Genomic DNA, 12,195 nt, shown 5'->3' with positions numbered 1-12,195 from the left:
CTGTAGTTAAGACTTCTAAGTGATAGGTGAATGAGGATGCAGGTAGCCTAGTGGGTAAGTGCGTTGGGCCAGTAACCGAAAAGGTTGCTAGGTTCAAAATCTGTCGACGTGCCCTTGAGCAAGGCACTTAACCGCAATTGCTCCTGTAAGTTGCTCTGGGTAAGAGCATCTGCTAAATGACTCAAATGTCAAATGTAGAAAGACACATGAACTAACTGTTATCAGCTTAATTGTTTTCATGTTTGTTATTGTTGCCTCATCTCGTGGGTGAGACCAGTGGTAATCATCTCGTGATAGTACTGTCTGCCTGCCTTGTCTCTCTGGTCAATGGGAGGACACAAGGCATACATGTAGGTCTAGGGGCTATGGCGAAATACCTATTTTGAAAGAGCAGTGTTGTCTATGTGTGTGTGTGTGTGGGGGGGAGGGGGTTATGCCAGTGTACTTGCTCTCTCATGATGTCAACTGCTCTCCTTTGAAGTCCAGAATTATTACATTATTCAACCCAAATCCCTATGAAAATCATGAATTAGTTCTTGTATCGTAAGAGTCATTTTATTTAATGGCTGCCTTTTTGACTGAGCTCTGTTTCCCTCCTCTCGGCATTGTGACCTTCGAATCAGTCATTTCTGCTTGTCCTGGTTAGACTTCTCACTGTGTGTACATTTTCTGTACCACAGGAGTTTGGTGGCACCTTAATTGGGGACGATGGGCTCGTGGTGATGGCTAGAATCAGTGGAACGGTATCAAATACATCAAACACATATGTTTAATGCCATTCCATTTGCTCTGTACCAGCCATTATTATGAGCCGTCCTCCCCTCACCAGCCTCCACTGGACACAGCGATTCATGCTCGCAGTGCATGCACACACAAAGACACACACATAAAAACAAACGCACAACCTCAACTGTTCATCCTGTATTGTCAGCTGGTTCGTTGCAAACAGAACCAAAGTGTTGCTCTGCTTTCAGTCTGCATCAGAAATTATAATATATTTTCCAACATGTATTATTCAACCTGATTTTGTTGGTTTATGATGTTTTGTGTGTCGTGTTGTTTCAGCTTTACGACAAAATCAACACAAAGTCATCTCCCCAGATCAGAAACCCCCCCAGCAATACTGTACAGAGGGCCAAGGAGGTGAGCGCGTGCACACACACACACTCACACACACATACACACACATTGATACAATATTGTGTTATGTGCTTGTCACCATGCTTGTGTATAAGATATTATTCATGATGATTGATGACGTGATCAACTGTGGATCACCGCACGCTGCTTCATAATTCCCTGACCACACACTCCTGCTTAATCAACATGGCTCTAGCCATTAACACATCTCTCTACTATTCATTAGGTTCACTTCACAAACAGCACCCTATTTCTCATGTAGTGCACTATGTTTGACCACAGCCCTATGTGGCTCTGATCAGAAGAAGTCAAAACTGGTGCCCACTGTGTGGAATAAGGAATCTAACTCTTCACTGCTGTTATCTACTTCGGCTTTCTGCTGCTTGTTTAACATTGGGTCAAGCTGGCCTGAGGTCAGTGTTTGAAGGAGTTGAACCTCCTCTCCTCTAACCTCTTTAGTTTTTTCCTCACTAATAACAACAACCTCACAGCTATGTGTCACCAGCTAGGTAACAAACCTGGGTTGTCCACAACACAAAACTCAATACCATGTTAGCTTTCTGAGCTAAAGGCCAGCCGTTAGGCTCTGGGAGCTAAACATGAATCTTCAGGTTTCAGGCAAGGTTACTCATCAACCACCTCCACTACATAAGGACACATGCACGGCTGTCCTACTGGGACATGTCTTATGACAGCCCCAGCCAGCTTTACATTAGGATATAACTGTAACGTGGTGTGATGTGAGAGCTACACCCCAGTAAAGCACGGTGGAGGTGAAGTGGTGAAGTGGAGGTGTACAGAAGGGTGTAATTGTGTAGCTCAGTTGGTTGAGCATGGATCTCACAACGCTGAGGATTGTGGGTTCAATTCCCACTGGGGTCATGCAACAATATAAGCACGCGTGACTTAAAGTTGGACAGAAGTCTCTGTTCAATATCGTGTATTATTATAATATACACTCAGCAAAAAAGATAGGACCCTGTCTTTTCAAAGATAATTTGTTAAAAAAAATCCAAATAACTTCACAGATCTTCATTGTAAAGGGTTTGAACACTGTTTCCAATGCTTGTTCAATGAACCATAAACAATTAATGAACATGCACCTGTGGAACGGTCGTTAAGACACTAACAGCTTACAGACCGTAGTCAATTAAGGTCATAGTTATGAAAACGTAGGACACCTAAAGAGGTCTTTCCACTGACTCTGAAAAACACCAAAAGAAAGATGCCCTGCTCATCTGCATGAACGTGCCTTAGCATGCTGCAAGGAGGCATGAGGACTGCTGATGTGGCCAGGGCAATAAATTACAATGTCCGTACCGTGAGAGGCCTAAAACTGCACTACAGGGAGACAGGACGGATAGCTGATCATCCTCACAGTGTCAGACCACGTGTAAAAACACCTGCACGGGATTGGTACATCCGGACATCACACCTGCGGGACAGGTACAGGATGGCAACAACAACTCCCCTTGTTACACCAGGAATGCACAATCCCTCCATCAGTGCTCAGACTGTCTGCAATAGGCTGAGAGAGGTTGGACTGAGGGCTTGTAGACCTGTTGTAAGGCAGGTCCTTATCAGACATCACCGGCAACATCGACGCCTATGAGCACAAACCCACAATTGCTCGACCAGACAGGACCGGGGGTGATGATCGGATTCGCTTTTATCGTTGAAGGAATCAGCGTTACACTGAGGCCTGTACTCTGGCGCGGGATCGATTTGGAGGTTGAGGGTCCATCATGGTCTGGGGCAGTGTGTCACAGCATCATCAGAGTGAGCTTGCTGTCATTGCAGGCAATTTCAACGCTGTGCGTTACAGGGAAGACATCCTCCTCCCTCATGTGGTACCCTTCCTGCAGGCTCATCCTGACATGACCCTCCAGCATGACAATACCACCAGCCATACTGCTCATTCTGTGCGTCATTTCCTGCAAGACAGGAATGTCAGTGTTCTGCCATGGCCAGCGAAGAGCCCGGATCTCAATCCCATTGAGCACATCTGGGACCTGTTGGATCAGAGGGTGAGGGCTAGGGCCATTCCCCCAAGAAATGTCCGGGAACTTGCAGGTGGCTTGGTGGAAGAGTGGGGTAACATCTCACAGCAATAACTGGCAACTCTGGTGCAGTTCATGAGGAGGAGATGCACTGCAGTACTTAATGCAGCTAGTGGCTACACCAGATAGTGACTGTTACTTTTGATTTTGACCCCCCATTTGTTTAGGGACACATTATTCCATTTCTGTTAGTCACGTGTCTGTGGAACTTGTTCAGTTTATGTTTCAGTTGTTGAATCTTGTTATGTTCATACAAATATTTACACATGTTCAGTTTGCTGAAAGAAGAGTTTAGAAGAGTATGATTCTGATCTAGGATAAGATTCTAGGGGACAGGTCCTATAGTAGGACTGGTTCTGTAGAGGACTGGTCTTATAGTAGGACTGGTCCTGTAGTAGGACTGGTTCTGTAGTAGGACTGGTTCTGTAGTAGGACTGGTCCTATAGTAGGACTGGTTCTGTAGTAGGACTGGTTCTGTAGTAGGACTGGTTCTATAGTAGGACTGGTCTTATAGTAGGACTGGTCTTATAGTAGGACTGGTTCTATAGTAGGACTGGTCTTATAGTAGGACTGGTTCTGTAGTAGGACTGGTTCTGTAGTAGGACTGGTTCTATAGTAGGACTGGTCTTATAGTAGGACTGGTCTTATAGTAGGACTGGTTCTATAGTAGAACTGGTCTTATAGTAGGACTGGTTCTATAGTAGAACTGGTTCTAGAGTAGGTCAGCCGATTATTATTTTTTAATGAACAAGATGAAGAGGTAGTAAATATAGAAGGTGGCCATTGGATCCGGACAGTTTTGATCTACTAGACTGTTAAACACTGAGGCTGTGTTCCATTCCAAAAGGTTTCCCCCTGAAAGAGAGGTGGACAAGAGCAGAAGGGACAACTGTTTTGTAATGGAATGCAGCCTGCGATCAAATCTTTTCTACAAACATACAGTCTTTTCTTCAAACATACAGAATCTGTTGGGTTTTGTTTCCCACTGTTAGTGAAGATAATCCACAGTCTGTTGGATCATTCCTGAGCTACACACTCAGACACACACACACTCACACACACACTCTCTCTCACACACACACACACACACACACACACACTCACATATGCACACACGCACACTCACACACACACACACTCATACACACTCATACACACTCACACACACACACATTCACAAACACACACACACACACACACACACACACTGGCAAGACAGACTCACTCTCTCACACACACACTGGCAAGACAGACTCGCTCTCTCTCACACACACTGGCAAGACAGACTCACTGTCTCTCACACACACTGGCAAGACAGACTCACTGTCTCTCACACACACTGGCAAGACAGACTCACTCTCTCACACACACTGGCAAGACAGACTCACTCTCTCTCACACACACACACACACACACATACATAAGACACACACACACACACACACACACAGCATATTTCCAGATATTTGTTGCCTAGGCTGTAGTGTTGGACCGTTTTGGCTTCCTTTATGCACCATTAGTACCAAACAGGCTTCACATACACTGGTACATAGTGTTTGCCTCTAGCTTGCTGAATTCACACACTCTCAATGAATGAACCAGGAGAGAGCGGGGGGGGTATGGGTTAGACGGAGGAGGGAGAGATGGGTATGGGTTAGACGGAGGGATGGGTTAGACGGAGGAGGGAGAGAGGGAGAGATGGGTATGGGTTAGACGGGGGAGGGAGTGAGGGATGGGTTACACGGAGGAGGGAGGGAGGGATGGGTTAGACGGAGGGAGGGAGGGAGAGATAGGTCAGACGGAGGGAGGGAGGGAGAGATGGGTATGGGTTAGACGGAGGAGGGAGGGATGGTATGGGTTAGACGGAGGAGGGAGGGAGGGATGGGTTAGACGGAGGGAGGAGGGAGGGAGGGATGGGTTAGATGGAGGGAGGGATGGGTATGGGTTAGACGGGGGGGAGGGAGGGAGGGATGGGTATGGGTTAGACGGGGGATGGGATGGGTATGGGTTAGACGGGGGAGGGGAGGGATGGGTATGGGTTAGACGGGGGGGGAGGGAGGGATGGGTATGGGTTAGACGGGGGGGGAGGGGGAGGGATGGGTATGGGTTAGGGGGAGGGAGGGAGGGAAGGATGGGTATGGGTTAGACGGAGGAGGGAGGGAGGGAGGGAAGGATGGGTTAGACGGAGGGAGGGGGAGGGGGAGGGAGGGAGGGATGGGTTAGACGGAGGGAGGGGGAGGGAGGGAGGGAGGGATGGGTATGGGACGGGGGAGGGAGGGAGGGATGGGTATGGGGACGGGGAGGGAGGGATGGGTATGGGTTAGACGGGGGAGGGAGGGAGGGATGGGTTAGACGGAGGGAGGGAGGGATGGGTATGGGTTAGACGGGGGAGGGAGGGAGGGAAGGATGGGTTAGACGGAGGAGGGAGGGAGGGAGGGATGGGGACGGAGGGAGGGACGGAGGGAGGGAGGGAGGGATGGGTTAGACGGGGGGAGGGAGGGAGGGATGGGTTAGATGGAGGGAGGGAGGGAGGGAGGGAGGGAGGGAGGATGGGGACGGAGGGAGGGAGGGAGGGGATGGGAGGGAGGGAGGGATGGGTTAGACGGAGGAGGGAGGGAGGGAAGGATGGGTTAGATGGAGGGAGGGAGGGATGGGAGGGAGGGGGAGGGAGGGAGGGAGGGAGGGAGGGAGGGGGAGGGAGGGAGGGAGGGAGGGAGGGAGGGAGGGAGGGAGGGAGGGAGGGAGGGAGGGAGGGAGGGAGGGGGTTAGACGGAGGGAGGGATGGGTTACCAGAGAAAAGGTAGTATGTATTGTTAGTATGTACAGTGCCTTGCGAAAGTATTCGGCCCCCTTGAACTTTACGACCTTTTGCCACATTTCAGGCCTCAAACATAAAGCTATAAAACTGTATTTTTTGTGAAGAATCAACAACAAGTGGGACACAATCATGAAGTGGAACGACATTTATTGGATATTTCAAACTTTTTTAACAAATCAAAAACTGAAAAATTGGGTGTGCAAAATTATTCAGCCCCCTTAAGTTAATACTTTGTAGCGCCACCTTTTGCTGCGATTACAGCTGTAAGTCGCTTGGGGTATGTCTCTATCAGTTTTGCACATCGAGAGACTGAAATTTTTTCCCATTCCTCCTTGCAAAACAGCTCGAGCTCAGTGAGGTTGGATGGAGAGCATTTGTGAACAGCAGTTTTCAGTTCTTTCCACAGATTCTCGATTGGATTCAGGTCTGGACTTTGACTTGGCCATTCTAACACCTGGATATGTTTATTTTTTAACCATTCCATTGTAGATTTTGCTTTATGTTTTGGATCATTGTCTTGTTGGAAGACAAATCTCCATCCCAGTCTCAGGTCTTTTGCAGCCTCCATCAGGTTTTCTTCCAGAATGGTCCTGTATTTGGCTCCATCCATCTTTCTTTTTTTTCAACCTGGATAACACTCGCCAGTCCAGCTTCCCTGCCCCATCCACCGCTGCCCCCTGGACACTGATCTCTTGGCTACATAGCTGATGCACTCTGGACTGTCCATTAATCACGGTACTCCATTCTGCTTGTTTATGTTTTATCTGTCGGCCCGTTGCCTAGTCAACGCCATTTTACCTGCTGTTGTTGTGCTAGCTGATTAGCTGTTGTCTCACCTACTGTTTAAGCTAGCTTTCCCAATTCAACACCTGTGATTACTGTATGCCTCGCTGTATGTCTCTCTCAAATGTCAATATGCCTTGTATACTGTTGCTCAGGTTAGTTATCATTGTTCTAGTTCACAATGGAGCCCCTAGTTCTACTCTTCATACCCCTGATAACTCCTTTGTCCCACCTCCCACACATGCGGTGACCTCACCCATTACAACCAGCATGTCCAGAGACACAACCTCTCTCATCATCACCCAGTGCCTGGGCTTACCCCCGCTGTACCCGCACCCCACCATACCCCTGTCTGCGCATTATGCCCTGAATATATTCTACCATGCCCAGAAACCTGCTCCTCTTATTCTCTGTCCCCAACGCTCTAGGCGACCAGTTTTGATAGCCTTTAGCCGCACCCTCATACTACTCCTTCTCTGTTCCGCGGGTGATGTGGAGGTAAACCCAGGCCCTGCATGTCCCCAGGCACCCTCATTTGTTGACTTCTGTGATCGAAAAAGCCTTGGTTTCATGCATGTCAACATCAGAAGCCTCCTCCCTAAGTTTGTTTTACTCACTGCTCTAGCACACTCTGCTAACCCTGATGTCCTTGCTGTGTCTGAATCCTGGCTCAGGAAGGCCACCAAAATTCAGAGATTTCCATACCCAACTATAACATCTTCCGTCAAGATAGAACTGCTAAAGGGGGAGGAGTTGCAGTCTACTGCAGAGATAGCCTGCAAAGTAATGTCATACTTTCCAGGTCCATACCCAAACAGTTCGAACTACTAATTTTGAAAATTACTCTCTCCAGAAATAAGTCTCTCACTGTTGCCGCCTGCTACCGACCCCCCTCAGCCCCCAGCTGTGCCATGGACACCATTTGTGAATTGATCGCCCCCCATCTAGCCTCAGAGTTTGTTCTGTTAGGTGACCTAAGCTGGGATATGCTTAACACCCCGCCAGTCCTACAATCTAAGCTAGATGCCCTCAATCTCACACAAATCATCAAGGAACCCACCAGGTACAACCCTAACTCTGTAAACAAGGGCACCCTCATAGACGTCATCCTGACCAACTGGCCCTCCAAATACACCTCCGCTGTCTTCAACCAGGATCTCAGCGATCACTGCCTCATTGCCTGTATCCGCTACGGAGCCGCAGTCAAACGACCACCCCTCATCACTGTCAAACGCTCCCTAAAACACTTCTGTGAGCAGGCCTTTCTAATCGACCTGGCCCGGGTATCCTGGAAGGACATTGACCTCATCCCGTCAGTTGAGGATGCCTGGTCATTCTTTAAAAGTAACTTCCTCACCATTTTAGATAAGCATGCTCCGTTCAAAAAAATGCAGAACTAAGAACAGATACAGTCCTTGGTTCACCCCAGACCTGACTGCCCTCGACCAGCACAAAAACATCCTGTGGCGGACTGCAATAGCATCGAATAGTCCCCGGGATATGCAACTGTTCAGGGAAGTCCGGAACCAATACACGCAGTCAGTCAGGAAAGCTAAGGCCAGCTTCTTCAGGCAGAAGTTTGCATCATGTAGCTCCAACTCCAAAAAGTTCTGGGACACTGTGAAGTCCATGGAGAACAAGAGCACCTCCTCCCAGCTGCCCACTGCACTGAGGCTAGGTAACACGGTCACCACCGATAAATCCATGATTATCGAAAACTTCAATAAGCATTTCTCAACGGCTGGCCATGCCTTCCGCCTGGCTACTCCAACCTCGGCCAACAGCTCTGCCCCCGGCAGCTCCTCGCCCAAGCCTCTCCAGGTTCTCCTTTACCCAAATCCAGATAGCAGATGTTCTGAAAGAGCTGCAAAACCTGGACCCGTACAAATCAGCTGGGCTTGACAATCTGGACCCCCTATTTCTGAAACTTTCCGCCGCCATTGTCGCAACCCCTATTACCAGCCTGTTCAACCTCTCTTTCATATCGTCTGAGATCCCCAAGGATTGGAAAGCTGCCGCAGTCATCCCCCTCTTCAAAGGGGGAGACACCCTGGACCCAAACTGTTACAGACCTATATCCATCCTGCCCTGCCTATCTAAGGTCTTCGAAAGCCAAGTCAACAAACAGGTCACTGACCATCTCGAATCCCACCGTACCTTCTCCGCTGTGCAATCTGGTTTCCGAGCCGGTCACGGGTGCACCTCAGCAACACTCAAGGTACTAAACGATATCATAACTGCCATCGATAAAAGACAGTACTGTGCAGCCGTCTTCATTGACCTTGCCAAGGCTTTCGACTCTGTCAATCACCATATTCTTATCGGCAGACTCAGTAGCCTCGGTTTTCGGATGACTGCCTTGCCTGGTTCACCAATTACTTTGCAGACAGAGTTCAGTGTGTCAAATCGGAGGGCATGCTGTCCGGTCCTCTGGCAGTCTCTATGGGGGTGCCACAGGGTTCAATTCTCGGGCCGACTCTTTTCTCTGTATATATCAATGACGTTGCTCTTGCTGCGGGCGATTCCCTGATCCACCTCTACGCAGACGACACCATTCTATATACTTTCGGCCCATCATTGGACACTGTGCTATCTAACCTCCAAACAAGCTTCAATGCCATACAACACTCCTTCCGTGGCCTCCAACTGCTCTTAAACGCTAGTAAAACCAAATGCATGCTTTTCAACCGATCGCTGCCTGCACCCGCATGCCCGACTAGCATCACCACCCTGGATGGTTCCGACCTTGAATATGTGGACATCTATAAGTACCTAGGTGTCTGGCTAGACTGCAAACTCTCCTTCCAGACTCATATCAAACATCTCCAATCGAAAATCAAATCAAGAGTCGGCTTTCTATTTCGCAACAAAGCCTCCTTCACTCACGCCGCCAAGCTTACCCTAGTAAAACTGACTATCCTTCCGATCCTCGACTTCGGCGATGTCATCTACAAAATGGCTTCCAACACTCTACTCAGCAAACTGGATGCAGTCTATCACAGTGCCATCCGTTTTGTCACTAAAGCACCTTATACCACCCACCACTGCGACCTGTTTGCTCTAGTCGGCTGGCCCTCATTACATATTCGTCGCCAGACCCACTGGCTCCAGGTCATCTACAAGTCCATGCTAGGTAAAGCTCCGCCTTATCTCAGTTCACTGGTCACGATGGCAACACCCATCCGTAGCACGCGCTCCAGCAGGTGTATCTCACTGATCATCCCTAAAGCCAACACCTCATTTGGCCGCCTTTCGTTCCAGTACTCTGCTGCCTGTGACTGGAACGAATTGCAAAAATCGCTGAAGTTGGAGACTTTTATCTCCCTCACCAACTTCAAACATCAGCTATCTGAGCAGCTAACCGATCGCTGCTGCTGTACATAGTCTATTGGTAAATAGCCCACCCATTTTCACCTACCTCATCCCCATACTGTTTTTATTTATTTACTTGCTCTTTTGCACACCAATATCTCTACCTGTACATGATCATTTATCACTCCAGTGTTAATCTGCAAAATTCGAATTATTCGCCTACCTCCTCATGCCTTTTGCACATATTGTATATAGACTCCCCCCTTTGTGTTCTACTGTGTTATTGACTTGTTAATTGTTTATTCCATGTGTAACTCTGTGTTGTCTGCTCACACTGCTATGCTTTATCTTGGCCAGGTCGCAGTTGCAAATGAGAACTTGTTCTCAACTGGCCTACCTGGTTAAATAAAGGTGAAATAAAAAATTTAAAAAATAAAATAAAAAAATCTTCCCATCAATTTTAACCATCTTCCCTGTCCCTGCTAAAGAAAAGCAGGCCCAAACCATGATGCTGCCACCACCATGTTTGACAGTGGGGATGGTGTGTTCAGGGTGATGAGCTGTGTCGCTTTTACGCCAAACATAACGTTTTGCATTGTTGCCAAAAGTTCAATTTTGGTTTCATCTGACCAGAGCACGTTCTTCCACATGTTTAGTGTGTCTCCCAGGTGGCTTGTGGCAAACTTTAAACAACACTTTTTATGGATATCTTTAAGAAATGGCTTTCTTCTTGCCACTCTTCCATAAAGGCCAGATTTGTGCAATATACGACTGATTGTTGTCCTATGGACAGAGTCTCCCACCTCAGCTGTAGATCTCTGCAGTTCATCCAGAGTGATCATGGGCCTCTTGGCTGCATCTCTGATCAGTCTTCTCCTTGTATGAGCTGAAAGTTTAGAGGGACGGCCAGGTCTTGGTAGATTTGCAGTGGTCTGATACTCCTTCCATTTCAATATTATCGCTTGCACAGTGCTCCTTGGGATGTTTAAAGCTTGGGAAATCTTTTTGTATCCAAATCCGGCTTTAAACTTCTTCACAGCAGTATCTCGGACCTGCCTGGTGTGTTCCTTGTTCTTCATGATGCTCTCTGCGCTTTTAACGGACCTCTGAGACTATCACAGTGCAGGTGCATTTATACGGAGACTTGATTACACACAGGTGGATTGTATTTATCATCATTAGTCATTTAGGTCAACATTGGATCATTCAGAGATCCTCACTAAACTTCTGGAGAGAGTTTGCTGCACTGAAAGTAAAGGGGCTGAATAATTTTGCACGCCCAATTTTTCAGTTTTTGATTTGTTAAAAAGTTTGAAATATCCAATAAATGTCGTTCCACTTCATGATTGTGTCCCACTTGTTGTTGATTCTTCACAAAAAAATACAGTTTTATATCTTTATGTTTGAAGCCTGAAATGTGGCAAAAGGTCGCAAAGTTCAAGGGGGCCGAATACTTTCGCAAGGCACTGTATATAGACTTTGTCAAAACAAGACCAACTGTTGTAAATGTGAAATGTTTCTATAGGGTTTATTGTATGTGGAGGGCAATTAAATTGTACGTTAGGCTGAGAAGAGAGGGGGAGGGAGTAGGCTGAAAAACACACCAGTATTAACACTGGAAAGTCCATTTAGAGCAGTGTAGGACTCTGTATGTGGCTTTGAAGTAAGTCTAAAGGATTTGAGTAATTAACCAGCTACAGTTGACCCAGTCTGGTCCTAGAGGGGATTTAGTCTAACCTGTTTATGGTGCTGTTTGTGTCATAGTTTTACTTTTAAGATGGTCTAATTTTATTAGGAGTTTGTATGGAGTTGGAGTTTGTATGGCGTTGGATTAGGAGTTTGTATGGCGTTGGATTATGAGTTTGTATGGCGTTGGATTAGGAGTTTGTATCCGTTGGATTATGAGTTTGTATGCCTTTGGATTATGAGTTTGTATGGCTTTGGATTATGAGTTTGTATGGCTTTGGATTATGAGTTTGTATGGCTTTGGATTAGGAGTTTGTATGGCGTTGGATTAGGAGTTTGTATGGCGTTGGATTAGGAGTTTGTATGGCGTTGGATTATGAGTTTGTATGGTATTGG

At 47.4% G+C, this 12,195-nt stretch overlaps 1 protein-coding gene across 17 annotated transcripts in view; it reads left to right on the top strand.

Moving 5' to 3' along the window:
* The window catches only part of LOC112224679 (peripheral plasma membrane protein CASK-like), a 219,969-nt gene that overhangs the window by 160,970 nt on the left and 46,804 nt on the right, over nt 1–12,195 (top strand). For all 17 annotated transcript variants that reach the window (XM_042319929.1, XM_042319943.1, XM_042319934.1 and 14 more), the window contains one exon: nt 1,066–1,143. In XM_042319929.1, coding sequence (XP_042175863.1) covers nt 1,066–1,143 — 78 coding nt within the window. The remainder of the gene's footprint in view (nt 1–1,065; nt 1,144–12,195) is intronic.

Source organism: Oncorhynchus tshawytscha, linkage group LG03, assembly GCF_018296145.1.
Source record: "Oncorhynchus tshawytscha isolate Ot180627B linkage group LG03, Otsh_v2.0, whole genome shotgun sequence".
Classification (NCBI taxonomy): domain Eukaryota; kingdom Metazoa; phylum Chordata; class Actinopteri; order Salmoniformes; family Salmonidae; genus Oncorhynchus; species Oncorhynchus tshawytscha.
The sequence above is the reverse complement of the archived record's forward strand: the minus strand, read 5'-3'. Positions and strand labels throughout refer to the sequence as shown.